The sequence below is a fragment of the Micromys minutus genome, assembly GCF_963924665.1.
Source record: "Micromys minutus genome assembly, chromosome: 10".
Classification (NCBI taxonomy): domain Eukaryota; kingdom Metazoa; phylum Chordata; class Mammalia; order Rodentia; family Muridae; genus Micromys; species Micromys minutus.
This window is the reverse complement of record NC_137979.1, coordinates 13,151,897-13,167,437: the sequence shown is the minus strand read 5'-3', so window position 1 is coordinate 13,167,437 and position 15,541 is coordinate 13,151,897. Positions and strand designations below refer to the sequence as shown.

General features: G+C 45.0%; 1 protein-coding gene across 6 annotated transcripts in view; it reads right to left on the bottom strand.

Moving 5' to 3' along the window:
- Positions 1 to 1,994: 1,994 nt before the first annotated feature.
- DHRS7B (dehydrogenase/reductase 7B) overlaps positions 1,995 to 15,541 on the bottom strand; it is a 41,172-nt gene continuing 27,625 nt past the window's right edge. For all 6 annotated transcript variants that reach the window (XM_080923391.1, XM_080923386.1, XM_080923389.1 and 3 more), the window contains exons 3-7: positions 15,118 to 15,224; positions 10,359 to 10,575; positions 9,828 to 9,920; positions 6,681 to 6,833; positions 1,995 to 4,997 (exon numbers count right to left, since the gene is read on the bottom strand). In XM_080923391.1, coding sequence (XP_080779517.1) covers positions 4,792 to 4,997; positions 6,681 to 6,833; positions 9,828 to 9,920; positions 10,359 to 10,575; positions 15,118 to 15,224 — 776 coding nt within the window. In that variant the 3' untranslated portion in view covers positions 1,995 to 4,791. The remainder of the gene's footprint in view (positions 4,998 to 6,680; positions 6,834 to 9,827; positions 9,921 to 10,358; positions 10,576 to 15,117; positions 15,225 to 15,541) is intronic.

Here is a 15,541-nt window from a genome sequence, read left to right as displayed (position 1 = left end):
TGGTTTAATCCTAAGTACTGTAGAAATACTAATGGTTCCAGGGACGGTGAAGAGATAACTGCCTTAGCCACGAAGTGTCTGAAGGGCGAGTTGGTACCTGGTTGTCAGTGAGAACCCTTGAGTGGCAGAAGTCTGGCTTTGAGCCTGATGGGCAAGCACAGCATGGGAGGGATTTTTGTAACAAGCAGTTACCTTGTCTGGCTGTGTTCTTTCAGGACATCAGATTGCATGTATGTGGGGACGAGGGGGAAGTGACTATGGGCTGGGAACCTCATTTCAGCTGAGCAGATGCTCTTGCCCAAAATAGAAACCAGGTACAAACAGCTCCTTCCTATTTCCCAAGCTGCACTGAACAAAGTGACTCTTGTTAAGTGGACTAACCCAGATTTTGAACGCCATCTTGGTGATCTGGCCCCTGGCCAGAAGAGCAGGAGCTGGGCCTGGGCCTGGGCTGGGCTGGGCTGTGAGGGGCGGGGCAGCCTATGAACCTCAAATTCTGGAGGTAGCCACAATGCTTTCACAGTAGCTTTCTCTGCTGAGAAGAAAGAAAAAGTCACATGGCCTGAACCAGCTGTTGGAAACCCACCTGACAGTTCTTTGTGACCCATCAGGGCGTGGGTTACAGAAAGAATCTAATAAAGCAATCTAGTCTCAACTGCCTACCTGCTATCACTTTCAGGAGCAAAGTAAAGGGGCAGTTAACAGTAAAGGGACAGGAAGATCCTGGGGAACTCCTTCCATTTGTGCCTCACCCCAGTCACACACCTGGTCCAGTGGCTGTGTCCTTGTTACAAGGCAAGACCTAAGCCTGTGGGGCATGAGCCTGCCCTGCAGGATGGGCTGCTACAAGGTCAGGCATCATCAGTGGTCAGACACACAGGTTCCAAGATTAAGATGGAGACTGAACTTTTATCATCAAGGTACTTGAAGAAATTAAGGATGAAAGGGGCAGGGGAATACAGAGAACAAAGTCAGCAGTGCTGCCTCAGTGCAACATCAGGTGGCAGCTGAACAAAGTAAACGAGCAGGGGTTGAAGGCAGGCCAGGGCTGAGCCTTCCAAACATACAGCTCTGGGTAGGAAGAGGGCTCAGATTGGCTGGGAGGAGCTGTGCATTAACAGAGCCTTGCTGATGGCTCTTACCCTCATACTTGGGCTTAGGACATCATCTGACATGAGAGGCAAAGGCTAGAGTGTCTCTGAGTACTCGGGTCACATGAATCCTTGGTGCCCTCTCTTGTGGAGTGAGGGCTTAGTAGCTCTAAGTTGCCTACCAGTGTCTCCCAAACCAGCCTCAACAGTTTGATGTTCTATCCTGTGCTGTTGCTATGACTTACTTCATTTAATGGAGAGGAAAGAATGGTAGATGGATGGACATGACCCTTCTCAAAGTGCCAGCCAACAAGCGTCAGAAGGGGAGAGTATGCTTGCTGCTGTTCACTAGGTACATGCTGGGTGCTTTGTAGCTTTGTGCCACTGGGGAAGAGGCGGCAGTCCTAGTACAGTTGTTGCTGGTGCTGATTCTCCCCTGGCACTGTGATTTACTGTGAACACTAAGGAGTCCTTCCTCCTTCCTGGCAGGAGGATGGATGGTATCTGTGGAAGGTAAGAGGCCACCATGATCTGTATCCACATTTCACCCACAGGTCTTGAACCATCTAGGACAAGGTGTGAGCCATGGTAAATAAGTCACCCAGTCTGGTCACACACTCATCTTTCCCTGGGGAACTTGAAAGTCTGCAACACGGCTGTTAGGCTATCTGCAGCTTCTTTAACCACCTAGCAGGGTCAAGAGAATAAAAACACAAGTCACTGGAGAGATGGCTCAATAATTAAGAGTCCTGGCTGCTCTTGCAGAAGATCCAGGTTCAATTCTCAGCACCTACATGGCAGTTTAAAACTGTCCATAACATCAGTCCTAGAAAATCTGATGCCCTCTCCTGGCCTCCACAGGCATCAGACATTGCACATGGTGCACAGTAGACATGCACCAGACAAAACCCATACATACAAAGCCGACAGCTTAAAATAAACAGTAAACACAAATGAGAAAAGGGAAAAGCATCCTTATTTGCAAATGATGCTTCTATATGACTTCACCAGAAAAATAGGACTGACAAGCATTCTCAGCAAAGGGACAGGATAAAGACCTTGAAAACACTAGAAGATGGGAAGACTTCCAATCTAATGGGCTGCAAGAATTAATATGAAATAGCTGTCTTGAGCTGGGTAATGTGGCTCAGTTTGTGACTGCCTAATATTTATGAGGCCTTAGGTCTGATCTTTACCACTTTAGCACATGCATGGTCCCAGCACTTGAGAGGCAGGGGCAGAAGGATTAGGACTTAGAAACCATACCTGACTACTGAGATTCAGTCTGGGAGGGAAAAAAGGAACCTGGCTACCATCAGATAATCAGATTTAGTGTAATTGCATCAAAATTCAAAAGCCATTAACTAGAAAGCAAATTTCAGAAGTGTAAAAGACCCCATATAACCAAAGTACTTGAATGAACAAAATAAATAAACGTGGGAGGCCATCACCTTGCATAGTTTGAAGTTATACTACAGTCATAATAGCAAAATAAGCAGACATAGAAACATCGCTAAGATACCAAAATGTACAAATGGTGCTGTGAAGCCTGGGCATCCACATGGTCAAGAAAGAATGAACTAGATCTTGTATCTCACCCTGCACAGAAATAAATCAATTTCAAATAGACCAGGGACCTTCATGTAGGATGTGAAACTCAAACCTGTTAAGAAAAAGAAAATATTTCCAGATATAGGCTAGGCACAAGTAAGGATTTTATAAACAGGACCCCTACAGCTCAGGTGACAAGGCCAGCAAGTCATAAATTTTAGTTTTGCCTCACGAAACTAAAAGGCAAGGGGAGCTTAACTAAGTGGAGAGAACCTAGAGAATTAGAGAAACTTTGTCATTTACAGCTGAGAGCGTTAATATCTAGAATACACAAAGAACTTATAAAAAGCAAGCAACCAAGTGAGGTAATGACATGAACCCTAAAAGATGAGATAAATATAAATGGCCAAAACCATGAGAACTCCCGACTCACTAACCATCAAGCAAGGAGAGTTGGCTCTCACTTCAGTTAACAGTCATTAAGAAAACAGCAAATGCTGGCCTAGATGTGGACAAAGGGAACTCTTGCACACTGCTGGTAAGAATCTAAACCAGTAAGGCCTGTACAGAAATCAGTATAGAAGTTTCTCAAAACACCAGAAAGATCTGCCATGTACTGTGCCACCCAAAGGATGTGAGTCAGACCATCTGATGTTCATCAGTATGCGCTGCAGCACGACTCACAGTAGCTAAGCTATTGCAACCAGCCTGAGCGTCCAACATCAGATAGGAAATGAGAGATAAGAAAGCTGCACAATTACTGGACTTCAGCTACATTTTCAAAAAAATCAAATCCAACTGTAGACAATACCTTGAATTAAGCCAGTCTCAGAAGACAGCATATGTTTTTCACATTTGTGGCTCCTAAATTTCATATAGTCACAAAACTGATGTACATTAAAATAGAAGTGAAGGGGATGGAAGGAAATAATTGTAAAGGCAACTCAGCAGGCCCAGGGCTAAGTGAAGATAGTAAGGGAGTTTTACTCTTGGGAAGATCTCCAATGGACCTCTGATTTCAGCTTTCTGTTTCTGTAATAGAAACAGTTTCTTTCTACACTTGGAAAATGAAGTTGACCTGCGCATCATACTTTCTTTGTAAATCAGAGGTGGCCAGACGGTGGTGGCGTCTGAACTGCACACACAGGTGGAGGCAGAGCTGCACAGGCAGATCTCTGAGTTTGAGGCTAGCCTGGTCTACAGAGTGAGTTCCAGGACAGCCAGAGCTACACAGAGAAACCCTGTCTTGAAAAACAAAAAGTCAAAGGTAAACACAAGGGCTTTTCCTAGCTCTGTGTGACCTCTATGAGGAAGTCTTCCAACTGGAGTCAAGGCACTGCCCGAGAAGTGCCAACTACAGCCAGTGTCTGCAGTCCGGAGCCTTTTTCCACATCACACCAGAGCCAAGCAGCTCTCCTTGTTGACTGCTCTCTAGCAGATTCACCTTTAGCTTGGAATGATACCCGGTGCCCTTACAAGGTCACTGAAAGTTAGCAGGACCAGGGGAGAAAACTAGTGCTAAATCTGGCTTACATAAGATACACCAACTCACCCGTCACACACTCGCCCACTTTTTATAGTAAGAGGAGGACCTGGGACCATCTTAAGACTACCAGCCTTCTACCTCAGGCCTCTTCCATAAGAATTCGGTCAGTGGTCTCCAATAAGCCAAACTAAGAGCAGATTTAGGAAGGTGGGGTGAATGGGGATGGGATGGTACACACCTTTGATCCAAGCCCTGCGGTTGAGGGCAGAGGCTAGTAGCTTCTTGAGTCTGAGGTCTACAGAGTGAGTTCCAGGACACTGGAACTACTACTGGGGCTACACAGAGAAACCCTGACTTGAAAAAAACAAAAAGCTAGATTTGGGTCGGGTGCTATTATGCCTCGTCCCCAAACCTCCAGAGCCACTTCTGAAATCAGGTATGTCCAAGGCTCAGAAGACATGTGGTTCTTCTACTGTGAACTCTGACCCACCGTTCAGTCATTTATTTTACATCTTTTAGAGTCCCCGCACAACTCCATTATTTCACTCCTTAAGGGCTAATCCACCAGGTCTCAGCTGTGGACCTCTTGCACTGCAGTCCCAGCCCAGGAAGGTGTGGCACTCAGTCTGATCAGGCTGGCCTAAGCTAGCAACTCTACCAATATCAGGAGTTCTTGGATTTCCGCTCTTTTCTGGCCCTAGAGGCCATGATTCTGAAGAAAAGCTCAGGAGCCAGATTTCTGACGTAGACAGCCATGGTCGGCAGAAAGTCAGTCAAGAGAACATCTTTTTTCTTCTTCACCACAGCAACAAGGACATCCTGGGCCACCTCTGCAGCGCTTCGGCCCTGGGCTGTGTTCTTGTCTAGAGCTACAGCAAACAAAAGAAAAAGAACCTAAGAATAAATGAGGAGGCCTGAGGCCAACCAACTTCTCAGAGTCCACAGTTCCTCCAGGAAGGAGATGATTAGCACGTTGAGAAAATGAGAAATGTTTATGGTTCAGAGCAGGGAAATGACAAACTGGGTTTATCAGTCAGTGTGTGGAGCCACAGAGAGTGTTTGGTAGTCTGTGGCAGATGCCAAAATCCAGCAAGGTGGGTCTCAAAGTGGACTCTATCCCCCATCTAAGGAAGACTGGGGGCTGGAGAGATGACTCAGCAGTTAAGAGCAGTTGAGAACTCAAGAGTTCCTGAGTTCAATCCCAGCACGTGGGGTTTATAACCATCTGTAATGGAATCTGATTCCCTTTCTGGAATGTATGAAGACAGAGCACTTGTATACATAAAAATACATAAATCTAAAAAACTCAGAAAGTTGTTGGGCTTGGTGGCAGATGTTTACCCACTGAACCATCGGAATCAGCCTGAAAATCTTCTTGACTTTGGTTGTTCTACATCTGGGCAATAGCCAGAGACTGGGGGATGGTCTATCACCTTTGTCCTGGATGGGTCACAAGGCTCTCAGTGGGAGATGGTAAGTAAAGACCACTTGACCCCATGTGCACCCCTGTGCACCGAGTCAGGAGTAAGCAGCTGTCCCAGTTCCCAGTGGCATGGAGAGCTGGATGAGGCACAGATGGACGGTTAGGAGGGTGTAGGGTAACAGCATTAATGTTCCTTCCTTGCTGGTGATTCATTATCTTGCTAACAGAGCAGAACCAGTTGGCAGACATCACCTAGAACCCAAGCTCCCTCGCTGGTATCTGTCCTCACTGTTCACCACAGAAGAATGAGAAGCTAAGAACTGTTGGAGCTGAATTTTCTAAGATGGACAGGTTTGTAGCTGTCTGGCTCCTACCACTGTGGCTTTCTACAGAAAGGCTTGCTGTGGCAAAGGCGCTGATTCAGGCCTGGTCGGATGGATGCAAGACCCCACAGCAGCTGCGTAGCAGAGCTGTACAGACCCACGGAGACCAAACATATCCTAAGGCAGGGCCTTGTTAGTCTGTTGGGACAGATGGATAGCAGACTTGCTCCAAGCTCAGGAAGGTAAGGCTTACTCTAACAGTTCCAGCACTCATGGACCAGCTGACCTAACTGGTCTTTGTGTGTTCCTATATGTGTAAGCAGGGGTCAGGCTGCTCTGCTGTGTGCGGAGCCTATAGGTTAGCTCAGCACTGCCTCTGGCTGAGTAGGCTGGAGACTAACACTGCTGCATCTGACCCATCCTCACCTGAACACTACCCCTCAAACCAGCCACTTTCTAACACCCTACATATGAGCCAATTATGCCCCCCTCTTCCACTGACTCCACCTACTTTTTCCATAAGCCCCGAGTTTGATTACTTAGTTCTAATTATGATAATATTCCTTGGGCCTTGGGATCTGCAGATGAGGAACAGATGGGAAGTTTGGTGACATTTCAACTAAAGGGTTTACTGTTCCAATTCTCTACCTCCTGGGGTGTGGGGGTTGTTCTGAAAGTTGAAGTTGTGATAAGGCTAAGGTGGAAATGCCAAGTATACAGCAGTCCCCATCTGCAACTAACACTCAGGCCCAGGGATCACTTAGGCCATGCTGTAGCTTTTAGTGATGGAGAGAGGTCAGACCTACCTCCGTATCTGGAGCCATCGGCAGTGACAGCATTTACAGAGAGGTTGGTATGGATGTAGCCAGGGCTTATCACAGTCACCTTGATGTCATTCTCTTCCATCTCTGCACGCAGACAGTCAAAGAATGCCTGGGTTGCATGCTTGGAGGCTGAATCTGTAGTTGTGGACAGAGACAGAAAGTGGGCTGGTGTGAGTTTATTGTTTAAGATTACAACAACATTCATGTCCTGATTTTGACAAGTGTGCTGTGTCCTTGTTCTTAGAAGACCCTAAGATAGTAAGAATAAGTGCCACCATGCCTTCAGCTTCCTCAGATGGCTCAGAAAAGTGGTATGTATGGTGTGTGTGTGTGTGTGTGTGTGTGTGTGTGTGTGTGCACATGCATATGTATACTCGAGTGTGTATGATTCAGCTGTGTCAAGTAGGTCTATCTGCTTGTCATAGGAGAGGCTCTCCAATGACAGAACTGGATCCCACAGGAGCCTGTGCAAGTTGTCCCGGACTTTGTCACTACTGAACATGGATGGCCCCAGGGAGCCTTCCTCATGCAGGGCAGTGTAGACTCAAGCCTGGCTCAAGCACTTGCGACTGCTTACACATGAAGGAACCTAAGCTGGAGACAGAGGCCCTTCTGCCCTCTAGTAGCAGCTCCCTAGTCTGGTGCCAGGTTCTCAAAAAGACCCATGTGTGAAGTTCTTAGGGAACAAACCAGCATCTCCACAGAAAACCCTCTAGTTTGGAGTCCTAAATGTTTTGGTCCTTGTCAAAAGGGGCTTCCACCATACTGGGAAGGCAAAGCAAAGCAAGGAGTGAGTGTCACAGCAGGCAGTGTGAGGAGAGGTGCTGGATGACTGTGGAGACAACTGATGTCTGTGACTCAAGACAGCCTAAGGATTGAGGAGAACAGCTGTTCTTGGTCTTAAAACAGAAGTCCATATTACAGCGGTGTCATTCCAGAACTCCCAGGCCATGGGCTTTCCGCTACGCTGTGCAGACCAAGCCCTCAGAGCTGCCAGCTGTGGCTGACCCTGTTCAGGGCACACACAGTGCTGCTCCCCAGTGTGCATGCTCTGCTGTGAACTCAGGAGATAAGGCCATTTCACCTGCTCCATTGCGAAGAAGGCTGTTCATCACTGGGCGAACCCCACTTCCCTAGGAAGCTGGCCAGACTCACCTAGTTAACCACACTGCCACGCACACCTGCTGCAGTCAGCGGACAATTAGAGAACAAGCTAGTGGGATTCAGTCAAAGTACAACATGGGAGTACAGTAACTCATCACATGCTGTGTGACCTCTATGGAAACTTACCCCTTATTAACCCTGGCCTTAGCTGCTGAACCGTTCCTGATTACAGCATTTTGATTTTTGTTTTCTTGGGTTTTTTCTGCAGAATCCTATGAGCAGCCTTAGGTAACTGTTCCAGGCTATCAGGATTAAACATAATTGAGACAACAGAGAGATACCCACAGAAACATAAGGCTCCACTCCTTTTAAAGTATACAGCACATCTCATTACATCTTTGAACGGGTACTGGGAGGCACGTATGATGTCACAATGGGGAGTAAGAAAGCTTAAGGTCTGAAGTTTAATGAGGTTAAGGACACACACACACCTAGAGCCAAAAGGCAGAACCACGGTCCAGGCCTGGGAGGAAAAATATGCTTTTTGTTTAATGGCCAGTTGCCCTTTTCAGCCCTCCTCCACTGGGCTAGCCAGAATGAACTGGTCCTTGGACATGGATGGGCAAAGGCTGTCACCAAGTCAGTGTTTCCAAGAATGACATTAAAAAGAATTGTGATATTACCTTTCAAATGTGTTTTTTTTTTTAAAAAAAACGTCTCACCCCCCCCAAACTAGAAGCTACATTGTATCTGTTTGTTTGCATGTGAAACAGGAGGGTGGCAAATGAAATGACAGTGATAGCCTGAACCAGAAGCCACCTGAGTGTTTTTAATGTTTTGGTGTTATATGTTGTTTCTACTTCTTGAGGCTTATCTTAATATCCCTGTGAAAACAGAGATATAAATATCCAGGAATATTCTAGCATAGATCATTACTACAGGTCAAAGTGTGGGGTGGGAATAGAGAGATGTCCCTAGTGTCTGACAGTGGCTAAGCTGATTATGTCATAGCCATTTACTAAACTGTACCTAACTTAAAAGGACCTATATGCTCATCTAGTGGACTGACCAAGTCAGAACACCATGTGAGGTATGATCCTATTTTGGGTTTTGATTTTATGTAGGAAAAAATTGGAGCCATATGCCCCAGAGAGCTGAGGGAGTTCATTCAGTCCAGGGCTGCTGCCGGTCCTTCCTCATACCAGCCTTCCAGGCTGAGCTGTCTCCATCTGTAAGTAAGGATGAGCAGACAGAGACAGGGAGGACACCTGCCCAAGGTAACCTAAGAAAAAAGGAGTAAGTTGGGATTTGAACTAAGGTGTGACAGCTCAAACTATTCTGATCATCATTGTCATGGCAGCCTAACCCTGGGGAGGCAGCAGCAGGCTGATCTCTGAGTTCAAGAGCAGCCTGGTCTACACAGTGAGTTCCAGGACAGGCAGAGGTGTGTACAGTCTAAGTCTCAAAAAACAAAACAAATCAGAACAAAATAAAAAATTACTAAAAAATGTTCTAATGAGGTTAAGTTGCTTCATCTCTCTGTAGGGCATGTCTGCTGTGTATGAATCTAGCTAATAAACACATCACATTGGGTTTTTTGTGGGTGTGTTTTTCAACACTGGGTTTCTCTGTGTAGCCCTGCTGTTCTGGGGCTCACTCTGTAGATCAGGCTGGCCTTGAATTAACAGAGGTCTGTCTGCCCCTGCCTCCCAAGCACTGGGATTAAACGGTGCACCACCACTGCCCTGAGGACACATCATTGTTATAATCAGAAGCACATACAATAAAACGCTCTTTGAAAGGAGGGTAAGGGCTGGAGAGATGGCTCAGTGGTTAGGGGCACTGACTGTTCTTCCAGAGGCCCTGAGTTCAATTCCCCGCAACCACATGGTGGCTCACAAACATATGTAATGGGATCTGACGCCCTCTTCTGGTGTGTCTGAAGACAGCTACAGTGTACCCACATACATTAAATAAATATTTTTTTAGAAAAAGGAAGGAAGGAAGGAAGGAAAGAGTACTTACAAGCTGATCGAAAAGGGATGCTGATCTTGCCCTGGATGCTGCTGATGGCGACAATGTGGCCTCGCTTCCTTTCTACCATGGAGGGCAGGAGCGCTGAGGGGACAAGGGCAGAAGTTAGCTTCTCTAGGACACTATGCCTGGTGCTGCTGGAGGGGACCTAGTTTTCCATGAAGAACCGTAGGGGTATGGGGTGGTGTGTGAGGAAGAACAGAACATAAAGAGTCCCCTGGTCCTACTGGGGGCTTAGCCTCTGATCTGTAGTCTGTACATCACAATACTGCCCTCCGGGAGGTGCAGGTACCATGGAACATAAATGCAAAGCTGCACCAATGAGACCAATGCTGATGAGGGCCCAAAACAGATACAATACAAATACAAACCCAGAAAAGGCCAAACACCCCAAATCTAATGACCACACCTGCTGCAGATGGGGCTCAATGGACAGGAACAGTGTCTCACTACAAAGCAGTAAGCAAGATAAACAGGCTTTCTAATGACTAATGTTCGCATCTCTTACCACAAGATGCCTACCTTTTGTTAGAGCAATAGGGCCAAAATAGTTTATTTCCATCACCTTCCGGTCCACGTCCATTATGGTGTCACTAATGGTACCACGGTAGCTGACCCCAGCATTATTGATGAGAATGTCCACATGGCCAAAGCACTGTAGGATCTCAGCTGCTGCTGAAGCAATAGCACCAGGATCTGTGAGGTCGAAGGTCACCACACAGGGTTGGTGTGTCTGTCCCTGGTTAAATACAAAACACAAAATGCACCTTATGAATGACAGCCACATTCTTACTTTCCAGAGTTCTGGGACTGTCCCACTTGGCACAAACGCTATGGCACTCCTCATCTGAGGCAGAATATGAAGTCCCCGGCAGTGCTGCTCACATCTGGTCTGGGCAGCTTTTCTCCTAAACTGAAGGTGACTGCTATAAACCACCACAGCCTGGCAGGCACATGAGAAAGGCAGTCCATATTTTGGGTACAGATTGTGGGACCCAGGGCAGGGAAGGAGGACCTTAGTGTCCAAATATCGCTGACCTGTTTTCTGTTCAGCCTGAGGTGTAGCATGGAGGCAGGTAGCTCTGTTTCAATCACTGCTGATGAAACAGTTACCAGGAGACTGCTTTAGAGTATCAAAGTTATAAGGAAGTCTCCATCCGGCAGTGGTGACGCATGCCTTTAATTCCAGCACTTGGAGGCAGAGGCAGAGGATCTCTGTGAGTTGGGGCCAGCCTGGTCTACCAAATAAACAAATAAATCTCTGAAAAGAATCCCCAGAAAGCTGAAATGTTAGGTTTAACACATAAAGACATTAAAACAACTATCTGCAATATCTATTGAAAGAAAGAAAGACACAGACAAAGATAGGAAATGGATGGGTTTTTAAATGAATGAGTATTTCAATAAAGGGGAAACTTATAAAAAGAAACTGTAGAGCTAAAAAGTACAGTAAATGAAGTGACAATAGAGTTTAAGAGCAGGTGAGGAGGGAGGGGCTGGAGAGATGGCTCAGTGGTTAAGAGCACTGGCTGCTCTTACAGAGGACCTGTGTTCAATTCCCAGCACCCATACAGCAGCTCACAACTGTCTGCAACTCCAGTTCTAGAAAATCTGACACCCTCACACGGAAAACAAACAGGCAAAACACCAATGCACACGAAATAATAAAAAAAATAATTTTTTTTAAAAAGCAGGTGAGGAAAGAGGAAGATTCTTCAACTCATACAAATCTAAAGAAAAGCATATGCAAGGCAGAACCTGAGAAGTCAAGCAAACGAATGTAAGAAATGTAGAGCTCCGAGAAAAATTTAAATGTGTAATAGCCAACCAAAGACGAGTCAACGCATCTAAGTCCCACACAACTAGATCAGTGGTTCTCAACCTGGTGTGTGTGTGTGTGTGTGTGTGTGTGTGTGTCAAAGGACACTTTCACAAAAGTCACCTAAGACCATCAGAAAACACAGGTATTTATATGATTCATAACAGTAGTAAAATTACAGTTATAAAGTAGCAATGAAAATAATTTGTTGGTTGGGGGTCACCACAACATGAGAAATTATTAAAAGGTTACAGTATTAGGAAGTTTGAGAACCACTGAACTAGATAAACTAGTGACCCACACTGTGATAATTTATTATCAAACCATCAAAAAACGGGGGGAGTCTTAGGAACAGCAAGAAGAACAACTCCTCACATAAGTGTCCTCGGTAAGAGTAGCAGCCCATGGTTCATCAGAAACCTTGAATGCTAAAAAAAGCAGGTTGATATATTCAAGTTATTTTTCTCAAAGAATTATTTATTTTATGTATGTGAATACACTGTTGCTGTCTTCAGACACACCAGAAGAGGCATCAGATCCCATTACAGATGGTTGTGAGCCACCATGTGGTTGCTGAGAATTGAACTCAAGACCTCTGGAAGAGCAGTCAGTACTTTTAACCATTGAACCATCTCTCTAGCCCCAAAAATTATTTTTAAAAAAGAAAAAAAAAAAAACTAAATCAGCATGTAGTATAACAAATGTGAAGGAGAGATTAAGACATTCCCAGATAACAGCTGAAGGAGCCCAGTTGGTCCCTTAGGGCTGAAGTGACATGAAGTCAGACAGTAACCCAAACGCATAAGAAAGGGCCAAAGTGAGGCTGAGTTGACAGAGTGCTTGCCCAGTACGCTTGAAGCTCTGGGGTCAATCGCCAACATGTAAACTAGCTGTACTGGTACCTGCTCCATGAGACCTGACTACAAAATAAAGCAAGCAGGAGGAAGGAAGGAAGGAAGGAAGGAAGGGAGGGAGGGAGGGAGGAAGGGAGGGAGGGAGGAAGGAAGGAAGGAAAGAAGGGAGGAAGGAAGGAAGGAAAGAAGGTTGGTCTCTAGCAAGTAATGCATGAGGAATTATAATATCTAGTATTACTGTAATTTTGGTGTATAACTATCTTTCACTTTATACATAATTAAAAATCATTAATCTCTCAGTCAGCAAACTACACTGGGATATAATATGTGGCATGAGTGTTAGAAAGCAGGGAGGACGCACAGAACTAGAGTGCTCTGTGCTATGGGACTGGCAGGCAAATACGTAAGTTAGTTAGAACTTTCATGTTAAATGCTATCCCCATAACCACATAGGAAAGGGGCAGGCAAGGAAAAGAAAAAGGAATCAAAATATTTTATCACTAGAAAAGAAAATCAACTATTCGCAGGCGATTAGTGAAGAAATGAGGGATTAAAATGAAAAGCTAGGAAGCACACAGACAATGAAATAGCACATGGCTAAAGGTCCCTCCTGGTCCCTAATCAGAAGGTACAGACTGACAAAAGAGATTTATAAAAACACGATCCAACTATATGTTACGTATGAAAGGCTTCTGAGATCCAAAGACTTAAAGACACTTCATGCAAATAACAACCCAAAGGGAACTGAAATAGTTACACCACCACTGGACAAAGCAGACCTTAGATGTTAAAGAAACAGTGCAAGGATGTTATAATAAAAGTTTGTTATAAGGAAATATAAAATTAACATTATGTAATTAAAACCTTCTGCCTTTAATCCCAGCATTTAGGAAGCAGAAACAGGTAGATCTCTAAGTACCAGACAGCCAGGGCTACACAGAAAAACCCTGTCTCAAAAGAACCCAAACATTAAAAAAACAAATAAAACAGAAAAGAAAAAAGGACATTACAGAGTGAACCTGGACCTTTCTCTAACACTGGATATTAAAGTGACCTCACACAGGGCTGAGGTTACAGCTGACTGGTTAAGGACCCAAGTGCTGTTTCTGGCACAAATGGCTCACAGCTGACTGTGACTCTAGTACAGGGGACCTGGTGCCCTCCTCTAGCCTCCAAGGGTGCCACATACAGTGCACATACAGAACACACACTGACAGACAAAGACCCAACAAAAACAAACTGTACACAAAAAAATAATTTCAGAAACAAACGCAAGATTTAAAATATCATAATTCATAGGAGAGATCCCTAGGGGGTCCTCATGCTATTGGATTTGGCATGGTTTTTAGGAGAAAGCAGCACAAATTAGACTCGAATTATTTTTTCAAAAGTCATGAAGTTAGAAGGGGGTGGAAGTTGGGGCATCTGGGAAGAGATGAAGGTGAGTGGGCGGTGAAAATGACTGAATACACTGTACATTCATTACACGTATGAAATTCTCAATGAATGAAACTTACTATGTTTAAGATAATTAGTATTATAAATATTGTAAGACAATTACAACTTTTTAAACCATCATGACTTCCCCATCCAACACCCTACTAGATGAATATAGCAGGGCTTTCCTTTCTAGTTGTTAGCCTGGTCAGTAGTGGCTGGTGGCAATGTGGGGGTATAAAATGAGCTTGGAGCCACTGCTTGCCAGTACAATGTGATCACTTAGATGGATGGATGGATGGATGGATGGATGGATGGATGGATGATGGATGAATGGATGATGGATGAATGATTGATGGATGGATGATGGATGAATGATGGATGGATGGATGGATGGATGATGGATGGATGATGGATGGATGATTTATGATGGATAGATAATGTATAGATGATGGATGGATGGATGATGGATGGATGGATAATGGATAGATGATAGATGAATGATGGATGGATGATGGATGAATGATTGATGGATGGATGATGAATGGATGGATAGATGATAGATGAATGATGGATGAATGGATGATGGATAGATGATGGATGGATGATTGATGATGGATAGATAATGTATAGATGATGGATGATGGATGAAGGATGGATGGATGGATGATGGATGGATGGATGGATGGATGGATGGATGGATAATGGATAGATGATGGATGATGGATGGATGGATGGATAATGCATAGATGATGGATGATGGATGGATGGATGGATGGATGGATGGATAATGAATAGATGAATGATGGATGGATGATGGATGATTGATGATGGATAGATAATGTATAGATGATGGATGAAGGATGGATGGATGGATGGATGGATAATGGATAGATGATGGATGATGGATGGATGGATGGATAATGGATAGATGATGGATGATGGATGGATGGATGGATAATGGATAGATGATGGATGATGGATGCATGGATGGATGGATGGATGGATGGATAATGAATAGATGAATGATGGATGGATGATGGATGATTGATTGATGATGGACAGATGATGGATGGATGATGGATGGATGCTGTGTAGCTCAGCAGTCCTGGAGTAGGCTACTATGGGCCACAGTAGTTCTTCCTCCCTTACAGAATTGTTATAGGCTCACCTGAGAAGAAGAACCAGCAAGTTCACGGGTGAGCTCCTCAAGGGCCTTCGCATCTCGTCCACAGAGGACCAGTTTAGCCCCTGCAGCGTGGAAGACTCTGGCACATTCTAAGAGGAAAGAAAAGAACTGATAGTTGAAACAATCTAGGGCCAGTTTTCCTCCAGACAGTTCAGTTCAAAGCCATCCAACCCTCACATCTTGACATGTACATGTGGAGCAGTGTTGAGCTGGGAGGTAGAATGAGCTCGGTGCAGGCCTTGTGACACACACATATAACAGAGAAAGGCAGGAAGGTGGACAGGTTTGTATACAATGCTGAGACTTGCAATGGTATTCTTAAATAACCCTGAGCAGCCCTGTGGGCATCAACTCTCCTGTAGTTGAAGACGCCCAGCAAGCCTAAGCAGTTTGAGAGCAGCAAGTG